The sequence below is a fragment of the Macaca thibetana genome, chromosome 4 (assembly GCF_024542745.1).
Source record: "Macaca thibetana thibetana isolate TM-01 chromosome 4, ASM2454274v1, whole genome shotgun sequence".
In the NCBI taxonomy this organism is placed as follows: Eukaryota; Metazoa; Chordata; class Mammalia; order Primates; family Cercopithecidae; genus Macaca; species Macaca thibetana.
In genome coordinates this window covers 106908664-106935528 of record NC_065581.1, presented here as the reverse complement: position 1 = coordinate 106935528, position 26865 = coordinate 106908664, and the positions used below count along the sequence as shown (strand labels likewise).

General features: G+C 44.6%; 1 protein-coding gene across 8 annotated transcripts in view; it reads left to right on the top strand.

Annotated features, from left to right (window-relative positions):
* ARID1B (AT-rich interaction domain 1B) overlaps window positions 1-26865 on the top strand; it is a 445627-nt gene that overhangs the window by 382483 nt on the left and 36279 nt on the right. For 4 of the 8 annotated variants that reach the window (XM_050786680.1, XM_050786684.1, XM_050786682.1 and 1 more), the window contains 3 exons: window positions 1274-1601; window positions 3435-3563; window positions 20006-20151. In XM_050786680.1, coding sequence (XP_050642637.1) covers window positions 1274-1601; window positions 3435-3563; window positions 20006-20151 — 603 coding nt within the window. The remainder of the gene's footprint in view (window positions 1-1273; window positions 1602-3434; window positions 3564-20005; window positions 20152-26865) is intronic. The other 4 variants (XM_050786686.1, XM_050786683.1, XM_050786685.1 and 1 more) reach the window with 1 other exon arrangement.

Genomic DNA, 26865 nt, shown 5'->3' with positions numbered 1-26865 from the left:
TCCCTGCCTTGGGCCCTGCCCGCCATCAGTCACCCTACCCCAACCCCCGCCTCCGGCCCTGCCTGCCAGCCCTCATCCTTGCCCACCGCCCTCACCCCAGCCTCCGGCCCTGCCCGCCGGGAGCCCTCACCCCTGTCCGCCGGCACTCACCCCCACCTCCTGCCCCGCCGCCATCCCTTAGCCCCGCCCCCGGCCCTGCCCGCCTCCGGCCCTGCCCGCCTCCACCCCTGCCCGCCTCCAGCCCTGCCCGCCAGCCCTCACCCCCGCCCCCGGCCCTGCCCGCCTCCAGCCCTGCCCGCCAGCCCTCACCCCTGCCTCCAGCCCTGCCCGCCGGCCCTCACCCCCGCCCCCGGCCCTTCCCGCCGGCCCTCATCCCCGTCTCCGGCCCTGCCCGCCGGCCCTCACCCCCGTCTCCGGCCCTCACCCCCGTCTCCGGCCCTGCCCGCCATCCCTCACCCCCTCCCCCGGCCCTGCCCGCCATCCCTCACCCCCTCCCCCGGCCCTGCCCGCCATCCCTCACCCCCTCCCCCGGCCCTGCCCGCCGTCCCTCACCCCCTCCCCCGGCCCTGCCCGCCGTCCCTCACCCCCTCCCCCGGCCCTGCCCGCCAGCTCTCCTGCTGCCGTGTGCCGTGCTTGTGCTGGGACAGTTTTTCGAGTTGTGGCAGCCAGCACAAACCAGCTGCTCGATCTGGTACCCAAGCAAAAAAAGAAAGAGAAAAATTATTCCCAACTTAGAGGAAAACTGGGGCTCATGTCAGGTTCCCGCGCGACACCTTCCTGTGGGGTTTTAAGGGATGATTTTGACCATATGTGCATCTCGTCTTACACGTTGTCTTGTGGAGCCCTTTCACATGGCTGTTGAAGGCAGCAGTGATCTAGTGGTGTGATCTCAGAGTGATGCTCACCATTTTGGTTGAAACATGAGAATGTGTGGTGGTGAACGGATTGAGGCAGCACTCGGTATCCCTTGCCTATTGATAGGGTTTGGTTTTTTGTTTGTCGTTTGTTTCTTTTTATGACCAGTCTGACTTTCTCTTCATCAGTGCAGTGGTCCTCTGGGGCTGTCCGTATTTGAGTCACTCTCTGAGGGCCTGGGAGTGTGCAGAGAGAGAGCATGTTTGAGACTGGCAGCTGCACCAGCGCCAATAGGAAGGGCCAATAAGGGTCATGACTAATACTCCTGCTGATCACATTGTTGGACAAAAAGTATTTCCAGTGAATGTTGTCACAAGTTTAAATAAAAGGCTTTACTTTGTGTTTGCTTTTTGTTTAGGTAACTACTCCAGACCCCCAGCGTATAGTGGGGTGCCCAGTGCAAGCTACAGCGGCCCAGGGCCCGGTATGGGTATCAGTGCCAACAACCAGATGCATGGACAAGGGCCAAGCCAGCCATGTGGTGCTGTGCCCCTGGGACGAATGCCATCAGCTGGGATGCAGAACAGACCATTTCCTGGAAATATGAGCAGCATGACCCCCAGTTCTCCTGGCATGTCTCAGCAGGGAGGGCCAGGAATGGGGCCGCCAATGCCAACTGTGAACCGTAAGGCACAGGAGGCAGCCGCAGCAGTGATGCAGGCTGCTGCGAACTCAGCACAAAGCAGGTACGCCACCCAGGAGCACGCCCCGGGCAGGTACGCTGTGTGTCTACGCGTGACCACGTGACTGCGCACGTAGCTGCATTGTTCCCCGGGGTCACACAGAGCAGTAAAATGTCACTGTGCTTGGCCGTTCTTTTTGTGTTAAATATATTCTGTAGCGTCAAGATCAGAGAACTAAGTGACGAACCATGTTTTATGATACATGAGGAAGGAATATGAGCGGTGGGCACATCAGTCGTGGGAGGTGATTTGAAATGCCTGTGAATAGTCGTTGCAGCAGCAAACCAGATCCGGTTGCACAGGGAAGTGTCTGCGTGGTACCAATTGAAGCAGTGACTTTTAAGCAGGAAATACTAAAGCTTAGGAACGATTTAAAATCTAAAACATTGAAAAGAAAACACACTCCCCACCTTTTTTTCAGCCTATCACAAGAATCTTCATAAAATACAAACTTTGTATGTATACATACGTCTATTGTGTGTTTGTCTAAACATATATGTGTGAAATTTATATACTTTACATTCTTACGTTATATTTTATTTTTCCAGGCATATCTATCTGTCCAAACCAAAATGTGGTTTAAAAAGCAAAGATAATATTTTAGAAAGTTTGAGCTGATAAAGCGAAAGGCTTTAGCTACAATTACTCATTTTTAATCCCGAATTAAAAATTAATTTTGAAGTAAATACTTGACCTGGATAAAAATAACATAATTAAAAATTTATAAGGCAAAGGTGAATACGTTTTAAAAGCACATGCAAATATGTTTTAAAATAGAGTACTTTGAAAGATGTGTATCTTAATGGTATCTTCAGAAGCAAAGGTAGAAGATTCTGATTTTTGTCCAAGGGAAACAAAAGCTAAGGTGTGTGTGCATGTGTGTGTGCGTGTGTGCATGTGTGTGCGTGTGTGTGCATGTGTGTGTGCGTGTGTGCATGTGTGTGCGTGTGTTTTTAAATGTGTCTTTTCTTACTTTTCCTCTGAAGCTGCTATCTGGGGAATGTGGGACCCCTCCAGTCTTACTGTTTTCTCCAAATAATAATAAATTTCCCTTGAGGAAATAAAATGAAAATCAATCATTATCTTTCTTTCTGTCTCCACATTACAATTACTTAAAATTTTCTGAACTCCAGCAGTCTAGCCCTCTGCTGAACCCACACAGGCTTTAGGGAATGTTTTTGTAAACCTGTCTATGAAAACTGGTTTGGCTGTTCAAATTGAAGTTCGAATTCAAGTTTAAATGAATTGTCCATTGTTGCAACTCATAAAGCACAAGTTATTTTCTTTTTTTAAGTGGAAAGTATTTGATTGCATTTGGCACGCAGCCTTCGGGAGGGACCTCAGAAGATAGCCACAGAGAGCCAGGCATGATTTTATGTGGTTACGAAGCCATGCGTGCCCCCTTTCTGAGTCACTGTTTATATCATTCTGAAGTAATCAATACATAAATACACATCCATGCATTGCCATTTTCTGTTTCTAATGCGTAGATCATTCCAAAGCCTTGCCTTCAACTTGCTGCCCATTTTAGCTCACCAGGATTTTAAATGGGGGCTGTATATCTTCTTGTTTGCTTTTACCAAAGTCAAAGCTTTACTTTAAAATGGTAAATGGAGATTAGAATTGAGAATCTCACTTTTCTCTGCCTGTCCCCACCCTGTTGTTAGAGGCATTTTCTATACCCCCCACCCCTCAGGCAGTGGCAGGATGCAGGTATTCAGCTTGCCTCTGCGGTCTGTAAACCCCGCACCTACGTGTGGGGGTGACAGATGGACAGGGATTCATGCTTGTGCATCAGAACAAATCCCAAGAGGCTGTTCTTCTGTTCCACTTTAGGCCACCATACATTAGGTCGCCTGCTTATCCCAGCCAGTCTGGGGCTGGCGGACGCCCCATGTTTTCTTCCCAGCACCCCAACTATGGCAACTCTCAGGCTCCCATGGTGCACCAGCCTGACCAGTACGGGTAGGTAGCAACGCACCCCGACTTGCTGCGGGACCTGGGCGTTTTCTCTGCAACTGTTAAAGATCGTGCCACCTGGCCACGAAAGGAACACCCAAACCAAGAAAGCGAAACACCTAACAGGAAATCCATCTCCCAGGGGGTTGTCCTTGTGTCCATTTTTGTTGGTGTGTTTGTTTCGTTTTCCTTTCGTATTAACAGTACTGTGGCCGTTCGGTGGAAACCCGCATGTGTCCTCAGGCCCTGTCTGCATGGCTTTCGGCATGGCTGCTTTCCTTCATGCCTGAGAGGGAAATAGAAACTTTGATCTGTGTCGAAGACACGGAGTCACCAACTCTGGCGTCATTTCCCCCATTGTTGTCGTTGTTTTGTCTAGGAACCTGTGTTGTGCAGCGCTGTTCTCATGACTGTATTCTCACTCCTGCCACTACAGTGAGCGGCTGCCATACCCACCCCCAAATTAAGAGCACAGCATCTCATTTGACAAGACAATCACTGCAGTTGAGCTGACACAGGCTATTCACAGGACTTAGGAGGGGTTTCATTATATCACCACCAAGCAAATGTCTGTGCCAAAGACTTCTATTATTTTCTTCTCCAGCGAGTATTAGAATATTGAAGTCACCAGGAAAATACCACAAAATAATCCAACAGAGAATGTTCTCTCTAAACACAGTGTTGCCATATTATTCTCAATTTCAACACAGGAATTACATACAGCAACAAAAAGTATCTCTTTTTTCCTACTACAAAACTATGTAGTATCAGGTTCTGTCACCTTGTTTAGGTTAGTAAATGCTCTGAAAGTCTATTAGTATTGAGTGAATTACTAAGCAAAAAAGTTATTGCTATCATCCTGGGCAGACTTAACCATGTTTGGTAGTTAGTTTGCCTTAATCATGTTAGTTTTAGTAGAGACACGCATCATCTTTGGTTAAAATCAAACAGGGAATGTCACCTAGCTTTGTTTAAACAGTAAATTTATAGAACTATGCTTTCACTACCAGTTATGAATGCCTGACAGAGCTTTTTAGTAGTTTTATATTCAGTTTATGTTTATTTAGACAGAACGAATGATAATTTTGGAATCGAGAGCTCTGAAGTCTGTAAACATGGCCCTAAATGTGGACCAACAAATATAGAATCCTGTAAACATCATCCCCAAAGTGAAATAACAAATATAGAATGAGGTGAACGTGCTTATTCTTGGGAAATTGTCTTTTCCTCTTTGTTACTTTCTTGTGGTGCCTTCAAGGTCAATTCATGAGTCAGTAGGAAGATAGCAGTCGGAGGAAGCAAGCATTCATCATCTGCAGCTAATCCATAGGATCTGTCCTTTTACCAACTCCAGAGGCCTCTTTACACCCACAAAGCTAGTTTGGCTGTGCCTTGCCAAGCCACATTAAGCAGCTGTGTAAAATGAATTTAAATGGCATGCATCAGAGTGAAATCTCTTCCACTGGGGCAGAAAATCGATGTTAGCTAACCAGCACAAGGAGATCAAATCTGTATTCCAGCCAGCAGCATCCAGATAGCTTCCTTAGAGTACAACACCTCCTCCTTAATTAAAAATAAGAAAAAGAAAAATGTTGGCGTTATTCTATGTAAATCTGATAAAGCACACTTGGCAAGGGCTCATATTCATAGCCCCGTGACTGTTAACTGTGAATTTTAACTTGTATGTCTACACTATTCTTTCTAAAAAAGAAAGAAGTTAAGTTTTATTTCTATTTTAAATCTTCCTTCTGTTCACTTCGCAATACACATAACCTGTGTTGTGCCTTTTTTTAAAAGCAGAAGCTTGAATCTGAGAAAACATGTGTATGACATGTTTTAGTGCTATGAGTTGAGAAATCTGATTTTCAACATCCTTTTGCTTTACTTATTTAACAGCTCATTGCAGCAAAGTCGTGGTTTTGCTTTGGTGTTTGTTTCCCCGTTGATGGCTCTGTTAGGTTAAAGTTAGGTTGGCCATTAGAAAAGCTAGTTTGCTAAATGTTAGTTTCTCTTTGGGAGAGGAAGAAATGGCATAGTGCAGGATTCACAGAGTCTGTCTGAATGACTTCTTTCTCAAGGCACAATCCCAAAGGACCTGGAGCCCATGGAAGAATCTGAAAAGGACAAATTAATGATGAAGGTGGAGCGTGAGTGAGTGTGTGTCTGCAATTAGACAGAAACAGAATGCTCGTTGTAAAAATGAAGGATTGTGGCAATTATGCTTCAGATTTTCTCAGCTGGTGAAACACAAGATAGTATAGAGAAAAAACATGCAAGTTTCACTGGTCAGAAGCTGTTTTATTAATTTCTTTAAGAGTGACAGTATGAAGGTAAAATCGACCTGCTGCATTGAATAAATTAAGAAACATATAGATTAATTTTTTTTTCTTTTTCACCTTTTGAGTAAATTCCTCATTTTGATCATCAGAGGATTTACAGTAGAATCTGGTGAATCTTCTTGTTCAGGTACTAGATTCACTGTGCAGTAATATCCAGTCATTTGAAGTTAATGGTTTATAAGTAACATCTGTACAGAGCCCTCCTCCTCCCACACACTGATACACTTTGTATCAGAAAATGCATGGTTGTGTACAGTTTTAAAGCATTGCTAGTTAAGGAATTTACTTTTGAAGATACAAGAAACAGAGAGTTGGAAATACTAGCTGGTCTTACTAACGGCCTACTTCAGGAATGGCAAATGAGTTCCATCCATCTGCAGATCAGTGCTCATGGCTGTCTGTAGCATCATTTCGGAGGATTCTGAGCCATTACCTGAGCATAGGTGAGCCAAGGTTTGCCAGAAGCTTAGGAAGAACTTTGGCCTACCACTTCCTAAAGAGCATAGCTATGGATCCCAGGCTAAACACAGGCTTTCATATAGCTCACTACAACCTCAAATTCCGGGGCTCAAGCAATTCTCCCACCTCAGCCTCCCAAGTAGTTGGGACTAAAGGCACGTGCCACCATACCTGACTGATTTTGTCTTTACTTTTTTGTAGAGCCAGATTCTTACTATGTTGCCCAGGCTGGTCATGAACTCCTAGCCTCAAGCAGTCCTCTCAGCCTCCCAAAGCGCTGGGATTACAGGTGTGAGCCACCACTCCTGACCTTGTAACATTTTTTAAATGACTGAATCCATTACGTTTAAAGCCTGTGCGTGCAGACATGCGCAGGTAGAATAACTTCCCCCCAGTCATCCCGTGTGCCTTGCATCCTTTTATGAGTTCTAGATGGTACCTGGTGATGTCCAGCAATTGACAGCTCTTCAAAATACAACTGATTTGTGGATTTGAAAATTTCAGCATTATCCAGAATTTTTTCTTGGAAATGAGCTCTAGGAGGAAGCATGATTTCACTGAATTTACAGAAGATCTCACAAGCCCTAGATCTTTAAGCCAGGGTAGATGGACAAACAGATTTTAATTCCTTAAGGCCCTAGCAACTCACATATATAAATTTTGATCAAGTCTTGAGTGACTTGAGATTGTTTGTGTCAAAATTCTGGTAGGGATCTTTAAGATAAGAAGAGGTTTCATAAGGATGCAGAGTTTCAATTACAGAACGATTGGATCTCAGAGCTGGGAAGGTTTTAGATGTTATCCAGCCTCTACTTCTTGATTTTATGGTAGAGTCAACAAAGACCTACAGCATCACCCACTCAGGACCATTGAGTCAGGAGCAGGGTCCCCTATCACCTGGTCCTGTTGTTCTTCTGCTCTTTTTTTTTTTTTTTTGAGATGGAGTCTCACTCTGTCACCAGGCTGGAGTGCAGTGGTGCAATCTCGGCTCACTGCAACCTCTGCCTCCCGGGTTCAAGCGATTCTTCTGCCTCAGCCTCCTGAGTAGCTGGGATTACAGGCATGAGCCACCACACCCAGCTAATTTTTGTATTTTTTTTTTAGTAGAGATAGGGTTTCACCATGTTGGCCAGGATGGCCTCGATCTCTTGACCTCGTGATCCACCCGTCTTCACTTCCCAAAGTGCTGGGATTACAGGCGTGAGCCACCGCGCCCTGCCTGTTGCTCTTCTTTCTACTTTTTTGTTTTGTTTTGTTACAAACCACCTCTTCATTTTTGTTCTCCATCATAGCTAAAGGCAATCCTGCTATTAGAAACCGAATAGTAATGAGTATCTTAGTGGATCTTCCACCTCTTGCATTGAAATCTGGATTTTTTTTCTCTTATCTGAATTTCATTACCTTTGCTGCACCTAAAAGGAAATGCAGGCTTTGCATGTTCCCGTGTAGACTCCACAGACTCCACGTGTAGCTTGAGTTAGATTGTTTCCAGAGCCAAGCACCTTGTGAGATAAGTAACAGTTACTTGCTGGCACAGGGGCCGGTTTGAGTTTCTGTCCTTTTCACCATTTGAGGTTTTTACCAACACTGCTTTGGCATTTAACATTGTTGGGACTGGAGTGTGGCTGTGGAAGTACTTGCGAGTTGTCGGGGAGCAGAGTGGGAAGGTGGTGATATTGACACGGATAAAGGTGCACACCTACGTGATGCTGGAATAAGCGCTGTTGTTCCTTTGCTGTCCCTGAGAGAGTCCTTGGTGGATTAACTGAGCATTAGAAGAAGGAGAAGTCTCAGACTTCTTAATTTCAGAAAAAAAGGGTAAAATGATTTAATTTGAGAAGTCTTCTTACTCTTGACTAGCAGGGAAGTTTTAATACTGAATATCACAAATATTGTTCTGTAGACCTGCATTTTAATACTACGTCATACCAAAAACTAGGGTCACTGAAATTAGCTTTCACATGTTTTATGTTGAGTCAATTAGGAAATTGGGAACTTTAGTTAAGATTATTTTTAAATCTCATTAACAGCCACTCATTAACAGGATGAATAAATTTCATAAGGTAGCTAGATCAGTAGTAACCCCACCATATTGCTGTTGGAGGAGCTGAGTGTTTTGTGAGAGGATGTGACTAGCCGCCTTCCTATGCTTGCAAGAAGCTGGGTCTATTTACAAATGCAAATGAATTGGTCTGGCTTGTTGGATATACAGTGGGCTTGTATCTGTGCCTCATGTGCACCCCACATAGACACACCTTCCCGCCGCTGTTCTTTATTGAGGTGTATCTATAATTCATATCCTGTGTTGCCATTTGCCAGCAAGGCACTTTTTCTGTGTTATTTTCCTCTGAAGCCAGTATGATGCAATTCTGCTGATGGACGAAGAGCCGCTGATGTGGAAATACGTTAATGGAGATAGTGCATTAAAATGTCAAAGAGAAGGGGCAAAAAACTTCAAAGTGTGTCAAGCCCCAGTTATAGTGGGGTCCATGCACTAAAGAGCAGTGAGCGATTTGTCTTAACCAAGAATCCAGCCCTTTGGATTTTGGACAATTAGGTTTTAACATAATAGCTATGATTTGAAAAGTCATGTTATTGAAAGACAAAGAGAAAAGATTTCAAAGGCTTAAACAGAGTTTTTATTTCCGCAATTAAATGTAAGCCTTTGCATTATCTTCTAAATACTATGCTTTAATTTTTAGCTCCTTTTTTCTCTTCAAAATTTAGAATTTGAATGAATGTTATTATGTTAGTATTTAAAGATTATGATTTCAATTAAAACTTTTAGAATTACAGAACTATTATGGAAGCCATAAAGTGCATTGATAAATCATCAAATCAAAAAGTAGTAAAACACTAATTCTAAAAAGACCAGAGATTTCTTCTTTAATCTTTTTTTTTTTTGAGACAGAGTCTCGCTCAGTCGCCCAGGCTGGAGTGCAGTGGCCGGATCTCAGCTCACTGCAAGCTTCGCCTCCCGGGTTTATGCCGTTCTCCTGCCTCAGCCTCCGGAGTAGCTGGGAGTACAGGCACCGGCCACATCACCCGGCTAGTTTTTTTGTATTTTTTAGTAGAGACGGGGTTTCACCGTGTTAGCCAGGATGGTCTCGATCTCCTGACCTCGTGATCCGCCCGTCTCGGCCTTCTTCTTTAATTTTAATGAGAGCCAAGAAATCACAGCATGAAATGTACAGCCAACCTGGGAGGGACCGGAGACCACGAGGCACCCCAGGCCACTGATGAGTATCACGCAGAGACTTTCGGCAGCCACTGTACACCCTCACCCAGCCACGGGGCCGAGGCACGGGAGCCTCAACTCCAACATCCCCGGGCGGTTCTGGTGTGGAAGCCAGCTCGGGTCTGAGGGGGGCCTCGGAAATAGCCGCTACTGCAGAGCACGAAGGCAGCGTTGAAGGGGAGGGCTGGGAGGCATGCTCTGGACACTTCTTCCTTATGCGGCCTTCCTGAGGGATGTCGCATGAGGAGCACTTGGGGCTCCCACTGGGAGAACTCTACGGCCTCAGAAGCTCGAGTCTGCGCCGACCTGACCCTGACTCAGGCTCTGGCGATCTGTTGATCATGGCAGAGTGTGTCTTCCAAACGCTTTGTCCTGGTTTCTGCCCTTTTGCTTCCTCTCAGAACTCAGTATCCTCCTCATCCTCTGAAATACTCAGTTCCCCACCACATCTAGCCTGCCCTCTTCATTCAGATTTTCCCGTCACTGTGTCTGGGTCTGGCCCTCTCACAGCTGGTGGCTGTCTTCACTCGGAGATGGCTCCCAGTGACTCGCGCACCAGTGTCTATGCCACCTGTCTTCACTTCCAGCTTCATGGCTCTGTTAACATCCTGCCCCCATAGATGCACACTCTCACACCAGATGCCCTGGGACCATCACAGCGAGAACCAGCATGAGAGCGCACCCATCGCTGGGCGTCATCAGCCGCACAGCACAGCAAACCCCGGCGGTTCAGAGTTACGAAAGGCCAGGATCTTTGAAATTGCATGTGTGCACCAGGAGTGGCAATGGCCAGTGATGCCAACCTGCCAGGTATCAGGCCGATGACCAGCAGGTGGTGAATTTTTCACAGCCCTGAAATCTGGTAACCTCAACAGTGTTTTGGGCTGAAGGCAGCAGGAAAAGTTTGTAAGTGGTGAAGAGGCTGTGACTGTGTCTTACTATATTGCAGCTTGGGGTTTGGAAGGTGTCATGGGTGACAGGGTATCTTAGTAGCAGTAAGGAGTATGAGAAGCAACTCACTAAAATGCTAAGATTCCTCTTAATGTTGGTCTTCATTCTTATTTTGAACTCCATTTCTGCCATTACATAGATTTAAAAAATCAAACAGGCCAGGCGCAGTGGCTCACGCCTATAATCCCAGTACTTTGGGCTGCCAAGGTAGGAGAAACACTTGAGGCCAGGAGTTCACAAGCAGCCTGGGCAACATAGTGAGCTAGTCCCTATAAAAAGTGAAAAACAGTGAGCTAGGTATGGTAGCGCATGCCTCTAGTTCCAGGTACTCAGGAGGCTGAGGTGGGAGGGTCACTTGAGTCCAGAAGTTCAAGGTTGCGGTGAGCAAGGATCGTGCCAGTGCACTCTGGCCTGGAGTAAAACAGTGAGACCCTGTCTCTTAAAAAATAATAATAATAATAATAATGAAAAACTCACAGACAGAAACCTGTCAGTGCACTCTGGCCTGGAGTCAAACAGTGAGACCCTGTCTCTTAAAAAATAATAATAACAACAAAAAACCCACAGAAACCTGTAAGATTATGGCCCTTGTTTTAAAAGTAAACTCGTACTGGATTACTTTCGATTGTTAAAATTGCTGCCAGGTAAGAACCTGTCTGAATCCTGTCCTGCACGGAGTGGCTGGTGAGGACAAAAAGAACTATAGCTTTGCTCAGCTTACAAACCTTGCCTGCATTTTAACCCTAACTGAACAATGTTTGACTTTACCAAACTAAGTCACTTTGTGGCCCAGGCCACTGTTAACTCAGGAAATCTCTAAGAATTTTTAGGAGGATTTTTTTTTAAGATCAGAAATTACTGTTTTTCTGTTTCCTGGACAAGGGCATTTTTTATTGGAGGTTTATACACAATATTGCTGTGACACAGTAATATAGGATGGAGAACTCGGGACCCAAATTAAGTTTCTTAAGCCTACTGACAGGCCCATTAAGGCATGAGAGGTACATAGAATGCATATAAGATGGATGGGTGCTTCACCCTCACACTCCTAAAACTCAGGTTCATCCATCAGGGATTGTTATCTACTCCAAGTATTGTTGGGCTGATAAGCTCTCTGTGTCTGAGGCTGCGTGGCTCCAGACCTCTAAGACACCTGCTCCCTCCTCTCTGCTCCTGTGGCTCCTCGGGGGCTAAGCCACTTTGGGATTAGCAGTTCACTCTCCTTTACACCTGGAAGGGGATGTCCTGGAATAAAAGATGTGGCTATTCCTAGCACTGAGAAGTAATAGCCCTCCTTAGAAATAACTTGGAGATCTTTTCTTAATGGTACTATGATCTCAAGATAAACTTTTTAAAGTAAAGATCCTTAAATAGAATGCAGTAGAGATGGCACTTTCTCTCTGTGGGTGACATCCATGGCAGCTAATGTTTCTTTCATGCTGTATGGATCTAGTTTCACCAGCCCGGGGAGCTGTGCCATTTACATCTTCTCAGAGGTCAGTAGGATGCGACGTGATACAAACCCCCAAAGTTCTGGAGAGTCGTCCATTGCGGGAAAAGACAGGATTTGGGAGCCACTGCTACCCTCTGTGGCTCTCATCCACACCTGAGGCAGGCCGTGTGCTGGGGATCAGCAGGGAAGAGCTGAAATCAAAATCTCTGAACTAAATGCCTTCACAGTGTTGAGGTTCACTTTTGTATGGTTGCCAGGAAAGAGTTCGTAGTAGCAGAACAATGGGCTTAACAAACCAAAATCAACTTTGAGGATGAAGAGAACATCCTTAGTTATCAGTTGCTAAAATTCACGCAGCCAGACACCGTGTTTGCGTTTTCTTCACACCCTGACAAGGAGGCCTCTCGCCTCAGAACCCTTGAGCTCTATTTGTTCTCCTGGTTGCTTTGAGAGAAAAGGTGAAGATCAGTGAGCTGCTTTAGGAACAACTAAAACGGGTTACCTGCATTGAAGCAAAAAGGAAGAGCTGAATCTTGAAATTGCACAACAGGTGCCGTTTCAGCAGGGAGTGCCAGGAGCAGAGCTGGTAACAGGTCGGAACCCTCTGAGAAGTCTGTGTGAAGTATGAACAAAAGAGAAAACTGTTTCTGATGTTAGACGCTTTTAAGAAATCCAGACTGGAATATGCAGTATTCCTCAGTGCTTAGCAAGAAGACCTTCGCCAAGATGCAGGAGTCAAAAATACAGCTCTTCGGAGAAATGTGGAGACAATCAGGAGAAATGCTTTGAAAACAAGAGGCCCTGTGGGCAGTGCCACATTTTAAAGGCCCAGGCAAAGACGTGCCAGGGAGAAGTTCTATTCTGAAGAGCTGAGGCGTAGCCACTGAAAAGATTATTCTTGAGAGTATGGTGACAAAGTTACTACTGTTCCCTTACTTAGAAGTTCTCTTTCATAAAGCTGTCACAAAACAATATTCTTCTCTGCCCATTCTTAAAGGAAGAAAACAAAATGTAAACATATCAGCTACCAAAGGGTTTGGAGAGTTATTAACAGGGAATTGGAAGATAACTGGTGGCTGCTCCAGCTTGTCTGCTAGCATTGAACACGTGGAAGCTTTCTTTGAGTGAACAGACTGCATGGAGAACAGGTCACATTCGCCAGCGGAGGAAGACTTAGACAAGACTCATGCAGTCTTATACAGGGGCTTCCTGCATAGGGAGGAAAGATGACACCAAACCTTCTGCTTCCTGACCCGAGGGTCCACCTGCCTGTGTGACGCTAGGTACTCAGAGGCCTGTCCGAAGCCAAACCCTGTCCACATGTCCAAAACTAAGCCCGCGCTCTCCCCTGATGTTCTTTATTTCAGTGACTGCCCCATTATCTGCCCGTCGCACAAGCTGGACACCTAGGAGACATCTAGGCACAACTTTTCTTTCCCCCAGATGACCTAATTCATCACCAAATCCTGTCCATTTCACCTCCACGATATTGCTCAACTCTCTCCATTGTGCTCCACTGCCTGTTCCAAGGCGCCATCATCTCTTCCTTGGGTATTGTGGTAACAGCCTCGTTCTTCCTGCCTCCGATGTGTTCTTCCCAACACGGCCAGAGAACCATGTCTTTAAAATAAACATATTTTAATGCCATTGCTCCTGCTTAAAAATCCCAAGCCTCTTCCTGTTTCTCTTAGGATAAAGACCAAACCCAGAGAACCATAAGCCTGGCCCCCACCACTCTCACTTTTTATTTTGTTCTACCATATTTTCTCCTGGATGCCCCAGGGCCCTTGAATTTGCTGTTTCTCTTTTCTCTTCTCCTAACCTGGTTAATTCCAATGGATTGATCCCTCAGATCTGAGGGGTGGAGGGGATGTCATCCCTTCCTTGGGACCTTTTTCTGTGCTGTCCTTGCTGTGAGCTCACAGAACGCACAGACCTCTCTGAGCCACGCATGTGGTCGCAGCGTCACACTCGCTGCCCTGGTTGTTTGACTTTGGTTGCGTTGGTTTTTAGTCTTGGCCTGCTGTTGTGCTCATTCCTCTTCCATACTTATCTTAAAACACTCATCTTGGACAAATGATTGTAACTGTCAACTAAGCAGTAGGTATTTCTGATTAATTTTAATTATTTCTAGCATGTCTCCCTGAGCAAACGGGGTAGAATCTATTTTTTTAGTAGCATATGGTTATATATTTTTACAGGCATCTACATTCTTTGTCTTTTGTCTAATGAGACAAATGCCACTTTACCACCACAGGATTCATTCCTAGCCAGAGCCACTGGCTTGTTGAAATTACATTATTTTGCCACCGGAATTGCTAATGCAGTTGTTGTTGCAAGCACGCTGATGGATTAGCCACACCAAAGATTGACCAGGGCTTGACAGCCGTATTTTCTGTTTTGATTGAATTTGGGGGGGAGGGAGGTACATAGTGGTTTTCCGTCTTAAAATATTAAATTTAGAATAATCTCGACTGAATTTGTCCTTCTCAGTACTGCTTTGGAAGAGTCACCATGTAATTCGGGTTGAAAATCTGTTTCACCAATGATGCTAGATACATGTGTGAGAAGAGTTTGTGTTTATAAAACATTTTAAATAGGGCATCCTGTGTAATGTTATGTGTGCAACTGGATCTCTCCAAGGGAATAACATAACACATTTAGCAATAAACTGCTGGAATTGGACCTTTTCGAGGTTTTGAATCCTGGTTCTGATGACGATTGGGTTTAAGTGATAAACTGCCCCAAATTTTAGTGTTTGCCTAGTTTATTTTGTCAGTAAGCAATCTTTGCTGGTTCATAACTCAGCTGCATCTACAGTGACAGTCCATATAGAGAAAGTTATGGACACCTGGCACTCGTACTCATTTTCCCAATACAGCGTGCACTGCGTGGTGCTCATTCCGAGCATAACTCAAGGGTGGTATTTGCGGTGGACGTGCTGGAGCTTCCCCCGTGTCTGCCACTGGGACGGGACTTTAAAGTGGCTCCACTCACAGGGTCTGCACCTCCTCTCTCTGTCCCTACCCTTCTCCAAAGAACTGTCTCAGAAACCCATTCATTTTAAAGATAACCTCATACTTCACCGTCTGTCACCGCTGAGAAAATACAGTGTTGATTGCTAAGATGATAAGGCCTAAATATTCTTCTCTACAGCATCAAAATTATTGTACATTTTATTGTTGTTGATTTTAAAACCAGATATTTACAAAGATGTGGGTACTCCATGAACATACTAATATTTTTAACTGCTGAAAGCAAACTGTAGTGGGAAGCGATATTCCTCTTTCTGTTTTCACACTGAACCATTGGAAATAGTCACTTGAAAACTGGTGTTTGCTTTGGGCTTTTTCCCCCAAAGACAGCCCTTTGTTGGGATATGAATATGTGATGTTTGAGAAATCTCCAAAGTGAATAAAAGGAAAAAGTAAAAAAGCTGTTGGGGCATGGGTGCAGTACGAGGGCAGGAACAAGGAGTGCCGTAGGGAAAACTCGCAGGCCCCACTTTTTCAATTATTCTCCCTATAATAACCTGGCTTTGCTTATAGAATGACAGGTTTTAAATACCTCTGGTCCCAACCAGATTTAAATAACGTTCTTCTGGTTATTCCACAGGTCAGCATGTTTAAGTAATAACTCCCCAATTTGAACATTGCCATTTAAGAGGAGGAGGGAGTGGTGCCATGATCTAGCCCTGGCTAGGCGAGCGCAGTGCCAGTCGGCATCCCGGGGTCTGGGGGCAGCACCACCCAACCAGGGTCACCCCCACAGTGTGCATCTACCGGTTTATTGTAAATGTTTGTCTCCTTACACTCCTGAGATGTTCCTGGGCAGTCATTGCTACAGCCATGGACTCGGCATCTGCAGAGTCAGGACAGCTGTCCTTTGTAACAGACATTAAGCCCGCAGGGCCCCTGGAAGCCAGAGCCCAAGGGTCTGGGCGGGAGGCTTTGCTTTTCCAGGTACAGCTTACGTTTCTGTAGGGTGTCACATTGGAAATGTGCTGCTCATTTCAATTCGTGTTTTTGCCTGTTTTTGTTTTGTTGCTTTTGAGAAAAGCAAGTGATTTACTTCTTCACACTCCTCATTCATGTGGAGCCATCCAAATGTTGCGTTGGTCAGAAGGGGTTCAGCAGCCAGGGAGCGCTGCTGTGGAAGGGACCCAGCTGCTGCTGAGGTCACCTCGGAACCCAGGTCGCTGTGGTCTTGGGCATTGTATTTTCAGCCCCACCAAACAAGGAGCTTTTTGTTGTGAGCCACAGAGTCCTCCTAGGTTAGCAACACCACGCTAAGCAGGAGTGCTAGGTTAGTTAGGGCGGCAGCCATCCGAGGAGTCCATCCACAGAGCCCGCTGTCTCCACTAACCAAAATCAGTGGCGTGCAGTGCGAGCCTTATTTTGGTATCACGCTCATGTTGCTTGTTCAGAATTACCAAGACTCTTGGCAGTAGTTTCTCAAGCAACAGCAAATTGGATTTCCTGTGCAGTGGTGAAAGACTGGCTCTCCCCACCCAGACAGGCACCTGCTGCTCTGCCCTGGCCATGTGTGGCCTGCGCTCCTGGGAGGACTCACTTCCTGCCTTGGAGGCCCAGTAGGCCTGCAGCAGGTGTCCAGGGAGCTGTTGTATTCATGTCTCCCACTACCCCTCACTATGGCCACCTCCCTGAAGCCTGTATTCCAGGACTCCTGGAGAGTTTACACCCTCTGGTTTGTCAGCTTTGTACAACTGCAGGTCCATACACCAGACAGATAGAAAGGCATGGTGCAGCAGGCTGCCAGGAGCCAGGTACTTGGTCTCACTGAGTGTTAGCAGTGCTAGAGTCCCATAGAGAAAGAAGTATAGTATACCGCACTGGTAGTAGATTAGGGAAATTCTATTTCTGCTACTTATTAGCTGTGTGACTTTAGGCAAGTTACTTAACTTTTCTGATCTTTATTGCCTTTATTAATATATGAGCCTTATTCCACCTACCTTCCTCCAGAAATCTAAAACATTAAATGTGTATGCCTAGAATGTGCCCCAGGCATGCAATAAATACTTAATAAATTACTGTACTATCATTACCAGCCCTTCCCTGTTCAGTTGTAAAGACTGAAATCCAAAGGACCAGAGCTCCCAGAGCTCCAGTGACAGAGTCAAGACCCCTGGCTTTTTTAACCAAACTTTTAAAACTACAGGATGTGCTTTAATGAAGGACCATTGTAACCAACAACTGACATCCAAGGCATGGACCTTTAAGTCTTTGATGTTTCTTTGTCATTGTTAGTTCAAAGGTATTTCTTAAAACCTGTAGTGTGTGCCTTCATCATCTTCTGGTGATTGAAGATGGACAGTGCTAGCCTGGGGGAGAAATCCTGGATGAGGGCTGGATGGCTACTTCATTCAGTCATTTGCCTGGTAGATTTTCTATTCTGATTCTCTTTTTTACCTTAGTACAAACAAGCGTCTCAAGGAACCGTGAGTTTCTTACATGTTAGTTATACTATATATGAGACGGAATTTAATGGAAGCTTGAAAAGGCGACCATCTTTGTAATGCCTTTTTACAAGAATAAAAATGTTCTTTAGTAATTCATCCCTTTAACAATTTTTTTTTTTAAAGTAACTCTCATGTGCAAGGATTAATTAGGGCCAGCTCCTCCTCTCAGGAGGCTTCCGTACCTAGAAGAACCAAGACATGCATAAATTATTTGCAAAAGAAAGAGCTCAGTGCTGCAAAAAGCATAGATGAAGCTCAGTGGAGAGGCAGGGCTTGCTTTCAGGAAGGGTGACGGGGACAGCCATCACAGAGCAGTGGCTGCTAACATGCATCTTGGAGAATGGGCCAAAATTGGCTGTGACTTGGAGGCAGTCACTGACATGGAAGTAGCTTTCCAGAAAACGTAACTGTCCACAAGTGAAGGTGCTGTTCAGTGATTATCTGCTAAGACACTGAGAGCAGTCCCATCAGGTGCCACTTTGGAAGCAGTTATATAAATGCTAAATTGTCCGTTGTTTGAAGAACACCTCAGAAGGGATACTTCTAAGGTACTTGACTTAATGCCAACACTCTGCAAGATGATGTAAAGCCCTGAACCATATAGGGATGTGTTTATAGCTACAGTGCAATGTATGCATAAGTATGTGATGACCTAGAGGTTAATCAGAAGCTGTTGGATGATCTCAGATCTGTTCTTAATGAACTCCAAGGGGTATTCTAATTCTGATTTAGCCGTCTGCAGTTATTCAAAGTGGACCCTCAGGAAGCTAAGAATTGCAGGCTAAAGTAACACCCATTTCTCCCTGAGCCACCCTCATACCTAAGACTCTTTCAGCTTCCAACAATGCTCTTTCCACACCATCATGGAGCATTAGATTGTACAGAATTTCTCTAGTTTGTCTAATATTTAAAGTAGACCAGTTATGCCTTCGATAGCTTGATTTTGCAGATGGCCCATGTTTGAACTTTTTGTACAGACATTTTTCAGTTGAGTCCACTGAAAATAGGTACACAAAAGGAACAGTATATTGTTTTTTAAAAAATGATTTATGGACCAGACATGGTGGCTCACATCCATAATCCCAGCACTTTGGGTGGGCATATCGCTTTGAGCTCAGGAGTTCGAGACCAGCCTGGGCAACATGGCAAAACCCCTTCTCTACAAAAATGAAAAAATTTGCTGGATGCTGCTGGCTCACACCTGTAGTTCCAGCTACTTGGGAGGGTGAGGCTGGAGAGTCACTTGAGCCTGGGAAAGCAGAGGTTGCAGTGAGCCAAGACTGCGCCACTGCACTTCAGCCTTGGCGACAGAATAAGACCCCTCTCAAAAAAATAAAAAAATAAGATTTATGTTAATCTTTTAAAGGATCTCATTTTAAAATGTTAACTATTATACCAAGTGGTAGCTTAATGGTGGTGGAAGGGGTTGTGATTACTTAGGAACAGATAGGCAGGATGTCTTTGGAGTTTTACCCCTCTTACTAGCTTGTACTCCTAAGATGAAACATGACTAGCCAAAACTTGGAAAAAATTTTTAAAGGTATGCTCTTTACCTAACAAAAGCTTGACTACAATGGTGGACTCTTTTGACATTTTTGCCACCTTGCTATCATTTCTCTTTTTAGGGCATTGTAATTTTCCCTGGGATCTCTACACCACTGTGCAGTTTAAGTCTCTCCCCCTCTCCCCCATCTCATTACCAACAGTCAGAGAAGGGACATTGTGTGACAGCTTCAAATCAGAGAGAATACCCTTGACCTCTTTGCAGGAGTGAAGAGAAGTCTGACAGGGCGTAAGACAAAACTAACAAGACTTAGTCACCAAGACCGCCTCGTATGTCTGCACCACCCTGGGGACGGGCGACTTCATGTTAGAGACACGGGCAGCTGATCTAAGTGCCCATCCTCCTCTGTAACGTAAAAAGCCCAACTAACACGAAGTGGAAGTCTGATGTCTACTGTGGCATTTTAATGTAGGGAAATTGGTATGTTTTTAATAGAACCTAATTACCAAAGTTAAAGAGTAGGGTCAGGGAGAGTTTTGGAAGTGCTTTCTCCCATATTCATTCCATCAGAAAATTTAGGTCAAAGAAGTTTTTGTACAAAACATTGCCACACTGCCCAATTGTTTTTCATTTCTTAACCTTTGGGTTTTTATGTGAGGATACTAAGTAGTGTTAATAGTCAGAAGTTAATTTTGCTTGCTTTTGTAATTCCTGTTCTTATTTCAAGTTCCCCCTTTCTTGCTTATATTCCTCTATATAAATAGTAACCTGGAACACTTGACATGATTAAAAATGTGTAATTTATTTGCAGAACTTGTAATATTTGGAATTGTAAAGGGGTGTATTCAAGAGTTACCTAGCAATAGATTTCAGCCTTTCTCTCCAGGAAATAATCTGTTTTACACAAACATGAAAAGTTATAGCCCCACCCCTTACATAAATGCATTAGTAGAAATGACTGCCAGGGCAAACCGCTGCTAATGTGCATGGTCGGTATATGTGTGCTGTGCTTTCTCTTCCTGTAGGCAAGGCAGTTTCCCCGGCATGAACCAGAGTGGACTTATGGCTTCCAGCTCTCCCTACAGCCAGCCCATGAACAACAGCTCTGGCCTGATGAACACGCAGGCGCCGCCCTACAGCATGGCGCCCGCCATGGTGAACAGCTCGACAGGTAACCTCGGCAGCTCCGTGCTCCTGAGCCCCTCCCTCTCCCCTCTCCTCCTCTTAGGCGCCGCCAGTGAATCTGCCTAAACGGCCCGAGAAGGTGGATCGGTTGGCGAAAGTGGGAATCATACTACTTTTCTGCTTCTCAGAAACGCGCTCCATCTATTTAAGACTTGAGAATTACATTTTATGTAAATTATTTTTATTCAGTCTGTGTTTGTATAACAAGTGGACACATTTCAACTATTATTGGAGATTGTTAAATATACACACTATGTTCTCTTTCTCTTTGGGAATTATTAGTATTGGAAGATCCTCAAATTCTCTCCATTGGGTAGTGATGGAGACAGACATTTCGAATTCGCATTTCAGGGGAAATGATTGGAAGGGCAGAGCAAAGGGGGTTTGAAGTAGATTTTACATTTACACCTTACACCTCTAAATGTATGCTTGGAAGTAGCTGCTTCGTAAGTGCTCTGTGCAGATTGTCTCTATTGGGAAACTGTTTTAAATGTTTCACGATGTTTAGTTATTTTAACCCATTTCATAATCTCCAAGGTAGCATTCTTAAAAGTCATGCCTGATGAGTGCAGTGGATGAGTAGCCAGTGTGTGGAAAACATCGAGAGTGTCTAAAACTGTGCACATCTCCCATGATCTTAGACTCTGCAAGATCCTTCAACCCCCTCCTCTGGTTCCGTAATTACCTTAAGACAATGAGTGCCACTTTTTACATAAAGTGATGTGTATTTCAAGCGACCTGTTACTCTCTGTTACATGTTAGAATGGATCTCACTGGAGGATTCCCTCCTTCAGAGACTGCAGAGAGTGGCTTAGCCAGTGTGTATCCTGTGATGCCCTGTGATGCATTAGGAGTGCATGGGAGAGCCAGAGCCTTGGTTCTTTCTGATGACGTTTTTTCATTTCTTCTGCCTTTCACTTCCTTTTTCGCCTCTTGTCTTTGAAAGGCCTCCCCAGAAGTTCATGTTTCTCTGTCAGACGGAACAGGCAGTGAGAGGCTGGGCTCGCCTCCTGTCTGAGCTGCATCATTGATTTCTAGGACCTAATTGAGGGGTGGTATTCCGTGATGACTTCTCTTGAAAGATTTGTGAAAGAGGAACACATAGAAATTCATGGTAAAAATGAAGGTTTTTAAATAAATAAAATAGCCCTTCCTGATGCTGCGTTGAGTGCTTCTCCATCACAATTTGGTGGGTGTTTTACATTCGAGATGAAGGTGAAAAGCTTGCAAACAGCCTGTTAGCTGGAAGCCTCCTCTTTCCCTAAGCAGTGCTGGCCCAGGTAACAGAGTATTGGGTTGTGACATTCTGTTTTGTCTGACTTGCTGAAATAAAATTACTTGAGAGCATTAAAACCACACAATCAGTTTTCACCTACTGTTAGCAGTGCTCATTTTTCCCTTCTTCCTTTGGACCCCAGAGCCACAAAAACAACCAACAACAAGCAGATGGCACAGTGCCCTGCCTCAGAAGATTTATGTATTCCTAAGGAACAGCCAGCTTAATGGAGATTTACAGAGAGGGTTTCTTTCTATTATTATTATTCAGATAATTCGACTATTCGTTATTCCATGCAGAGGAAATCGGTTCAGTGAAAGGCTATCCATCCTCACGATCTTTTGTATGAGGGTGGTAGTATATTTTTTACTGCATTGTACATTTTGAAACATTGAATTTTTAATAATTTAAACATCCAGTTTTCCTCTACACATTGATCTGATTTTATCCCACCATTATTAAGTGAAATGCACGTCAGAGGAGGAGTAGCCATTTAGCATTGGCTGTGCATCTAGCGGCAGGTACACGTGAATCTGCTGTTACTGCGTTCTGATCTCTCAGAGAGACAGGAGTGACACAGAGCATTACAGCACAGCCCTGTGAGCATCGGGATGCGCAAGTGTCCACCTGACTGCACAAAAGATGGGCCAGAAATGGTGGGATCACCATCACTTCAGTCTCCTTGGTTTGGGCCCAGGGAGATAAATTACCAGTGATAACAGCAAAGCATTTCTCCATCAAAATATACTTTTGGAGAAAGCGAGGACAGTACAAATGATGACCAGGTCTGGTGGTGGAATTTTCTGAACCTCAGCAGCCAGTGCAACTGGCATTCCAGCATGCTCTTTGCTGAGTTCAAACAACTGTGTTGTAGACAGTGTACGGGGCCAAAAAAAAAAATCCTCCTGTGTAGTGACAAATTGTTACAGGCTTCAGTGAGCAAGTAATTATTTAAATGGAGTCAGTGTGAGTATAAATGTGACAACTATTTCTTCACTTAAAATGCCAAGGGAAGTAGGATGGTAAGCAGTGGGAATTTTTCCCTCTAAAGAGCTTTTTTTGGTTTTGTTTTGTTTCAATTATTTAGATTAAAAGGTTAGAATTATGTATTACTGTGGGCAAAATTACAAATCATGTATACCCTTATTAAATACACTGTCATACAATACATGTGTCTTGGGTTAGGTTTTACTTATTTGTGTTGAGTTTTATAATATTCATTAGTCATTTACACTTGTCTGCATATAAACCATCATCTTAAAGTGGACATCTAAATTCCAAAAAATATATCTCCCATCTGTGGTTCTAAGTTTGCCTCACCAGACGTTACTCCACAAAATGTAGGGCATTTCTCCCACTGCCACGTATAAATAGTACAGGAGCGGCCATATGTGCCGCTGGAACCAGGCTTTTCTCACAGAGAGCCCTGGGCACCTTCCAGAAGTGAGTCCTTCTGCTAACCTAGCACCGCTCAGTCCCACACGCAAATGTCCTGTTAATGCCCTGCCAGCACAGGGTACCAACCCCGGTAGGCCTTTACAAAGAAAAAGACAATCACACTGCCACAAAAAGTGTGAACCTCCTACCTCCGGACCTCCCGCAGTGCTTGTTAAAACTACCGATTCCGGGGCTCCCTTCAGAATTCTTGAGGGGAGTCCAGGAATCCGCACCCCTGAGCACCTCTGCAGGGAGTTTTCCTGCATGCAAGCTCAAGTTTGAGAAGCGCCAGTGTGGCGGTATTTCGCTCAACAGTCTCCTGGCAGATCTGCCTCCAGCTCTATGGGGCATTTGCTGTTTACCATCGATGATTTGCTGTTTTGAAATTGAAAAAAAAGAAAAGATTCACAAAACTACGCCTAGAGTATCAGTCTTCCAGCTGGATCACTGTTTTCTGTCTTGGGACTTCAGGGCCTCTCACAAAGGAAGGTTTGGGTCTTCAGCACCATTGCAAGGGGCTGGTTGTCCAGGGTGTTGGTAGCGGTTGCTGGGGTGCCCACTTGCATGCTTGCTCTAAGGTAATGATTTCAGGTGAATTGCTGCCCTCCCCCCATATACAAAGGACTTGATAAAAGGGTTTTGATAAATTATGAAAACCAAATCTCTTAAACTGGGGGAAAATATATCCTGAGATTATGCCAAAGTATGTGGACGGCTCCGGACTCTGTAGGTGGCTGGGGGAGCTGCTTTCCTCGGAAAGCCACCCAGCATGGCCAGTGTCCTGGGGGTGGCCACAGTGGGGAGGGGCGCTGATGGCAATGATGGGGTATGCAGGGCCTCCAGGGTGCTCGTCGGCTCCACCCTGTGCCGTGGAGGGTCCTCCCGGTCAGGGCTGTCAGGGCCTTGCATATCCAATGAGAGCAATGCGTCTCGCCAGCCCTTCTCAGATCCTGTGTGTGTTACCTTCACGGTGGACTTTCTATCTTGCCACATGTAAACATAGTCATGAACATCCATGGATGTACATACATAGATCAGCTCTCTGTGTTTTTTTTTTTTTTTTTTTTTTTTTGAGACAGAGTCTCGCTCAGTCGCCCAGGCTGCAGTGCAGTGGTGCAATCTGGGCTCACTGCAAGCTCCGCCTCCCGGGTTCACGCCATTCTCCTGGCTCAGCCTCCCGAGTAGCTGGGACTACAGGCGCGCACCACCACGCCCGGCTAATTTTTTGCATTTTTAGTAGAAACGGGGTTTCACCGTGTTAGCCAGAATGGTCTCGATCTCCTGACCTCGTGATCCGCCCACCTCAGCCTCCCAAAGTGCTGCGATTACAGGCGTGAGTCACCGCGCCCGGCCAGCTCTCTGTGTTTTCAAAAACAAGAAATCATATATTTTGCAGTCTGGTATATTACCATGAAAAGAAAAGAACTGTGCATTTCTGACCTATTTCACCATCTTCTGGGAATGATTTTGCAGACTTGTGAGGAGACTGAGTAAAGGAAGCGGACGAAAGCAGGCATGAGTGTTGAAGTTCGGTTTGACTCATGTCATATGTTCTTTACATTCCTTTTGAATATATTAAATCCAGTGTGGAATAGCTGCCTTAGGACCTTGACCCACACTTACTTTAAGAAATCATTCTAGTTCTTAAATTTCAATGGTAAAGCCAGAGGCTGGTGCTTAAAACGTATTTACAGTACTCAAGCAGCACTTTCTGCAGTCACAGATTCTTTACTGCCCCTTTTTATGTCTGAACTTTACATACTGGATTACTCATGTCAATAGGAGAAAGAACAGTGCCTTGATTTAACACGTCCTTGTAATAGTAGTGGTCCTTCTCTTCTGGGAAAGGAGGAAAAAATAGTGCCCCCGGAGTCCCATTGCCTTGGGAGGCATATGGCTCTTTTCAGTGATTCATTGAGAATTCTGGTAAGAAGTCAAAAATAGGCCGGGCGCGGTGGCTCAAGCCTGTAATCCCAGCACTTTGGGAGGCCGAGACGGGCGGATCACGAGGTCAGGAGGTCGAGAGCATCCTGGCTAACACGGTGAAACCCCGTCTCTACTAAAAAAAATACAAAAAACTAGCCGGGCGAGGTGGCGGGCGCCTGTAGTCCCAGCTACTCGGGAGGCTGAGGCAGGAGAATGGCGTAAACCCGGGAGGCGGAGCTTGCAGTGAGCTGAGATCCGGCCACTGCACTCCAGCCTGGGCGACAAAGCGAGACTCTGTCTCAAAAAAAAAAAAAAAAAAAGTCAAAAATAAGCATTTCAATAAAAAGAATAGTAAAAACCACAGTAAGGAAAGACCTTCTAATCCATTTAGTTAAAATAAACCATATATTTTATAAGGTAGAAATATTAAATAGAACTCTTTATTACTCTAAATTCTATCCTTACTTATCTCTCAAAATAATAGAACAGTGCCACTTGTGATAATTTTTCTATTTGCACACCCAAAATGCCTGTTTTAAAATATATAATAGAGAATGAGGAAATTTGGGGAATTTCAGACCAACAATATGTTTATATTCATGTAAGTCTGATTTTCAAATCAGTGTAAATTGTCAGTAATTTCCATAATACACATTGGCCTAGTTCTGTGTGCTTACAAGTTGCTTTTGTGTACGCTAACACATTTAATGCGTAAAATAGAATCTTACTATTCCCGCCTTCAAAATAATATTCATACATAATTTATTGTAAATACTGACAAAACTACCACTTAAAACCATTGGAGAAGCGCGATGCCACAGAAGCCATGTGCCCATGACTTTACCGCTTTCTCTGGAATTGTTTTGGCTGTCATTCCTTTGAACCCACTCTGAATCAACTAGCCAGGACATGTGGACTCGCATACATAAGCCCCTCTTTTCGCACTCATCCTGCTCTTTTATCCTGCTATTCTTCTGAACAGGGTGTTTTTTAATGTACAGGTTTACTAATTCATATCTCGTTAGACCCCAGAGACAAAACTGCGTGGAAGCAGTCCAATCCGCTGCTTTGAACAAGGCGGTCTTCGTGGTGTAATATCTCTCAGCTGCTTGAGGTTTCACACATTCACAAAAATAACAGCATTTTTAGCTGATCCCAATAGATTTTTCTCTGCAGCTGCATCACTTGAAAAAGCTTTTTGTTCCAGTTCTTAAAGTCTAAGTATTGAAAGTAATTTGAAAAAAAGAAAAACATCCCAATTATGATTTGTGTGTGTTGTGATGACTTTAAGGACTGACTGGGCTGCAAATGGGCTTTGAAAAGCAAGCCAATGTGCCCGTGGAAAATACGGGATTTCAAAGTGTATTGTTGAGTGTGCTGATGTAAACTCATGGGCACGTGGCAGGGTAGGCTTTTTTGGCAGGACCTATGGTCTCAACCTGCAGTGATGCTAACGATATTAGCAAATTAGCACCACAAAGCTTGCCAGCTAATTCACCAGAGCCTGCTCACTCTCTCACTGCTGTAATTAAAACTAATTATTTTCTAAAACATAGTAATACATGAATATGTGCAATAATCATTTTGTAGTGGGCAATCTGCAGAGCCTTTTTTAAAGCTTTTTTTTTTTTTCTTGGCACATGACGCTACATGTGTCCCGTCTTGGTTGAGCCAGCACTTTGATTTGCAGAATGTAGAATGGGCCCTGTTCATCAAACCTCAGGTTTATTTTCATCTGAAATAGGCCTAGTTTCTGGTTCCCTCTCATGTATAGGGCTCATCATTCTCTCCCCTCTCTCTCCTTCCCTCTCTTCCTCACTCTGACTCCTCACATCTGGTTGGTGCCTCACTCGCAGCCCCTGCAGCCCAGTGTTCCGCAGATGGTTTTCACAGTGGGGTTCTGTAGAAATTCAGCTGTTATTCCCTGGATAGCTACACTGATTCTTTACTCTAGCCTTGTTCTTCCATTAAAAAGAAATCTAACCCCATATTTTTAACCCGAAAATGTCTACTGTTATCTGCAATGAATGTGTGTAGAAATCAGTTGTTCTTTGGTGAACC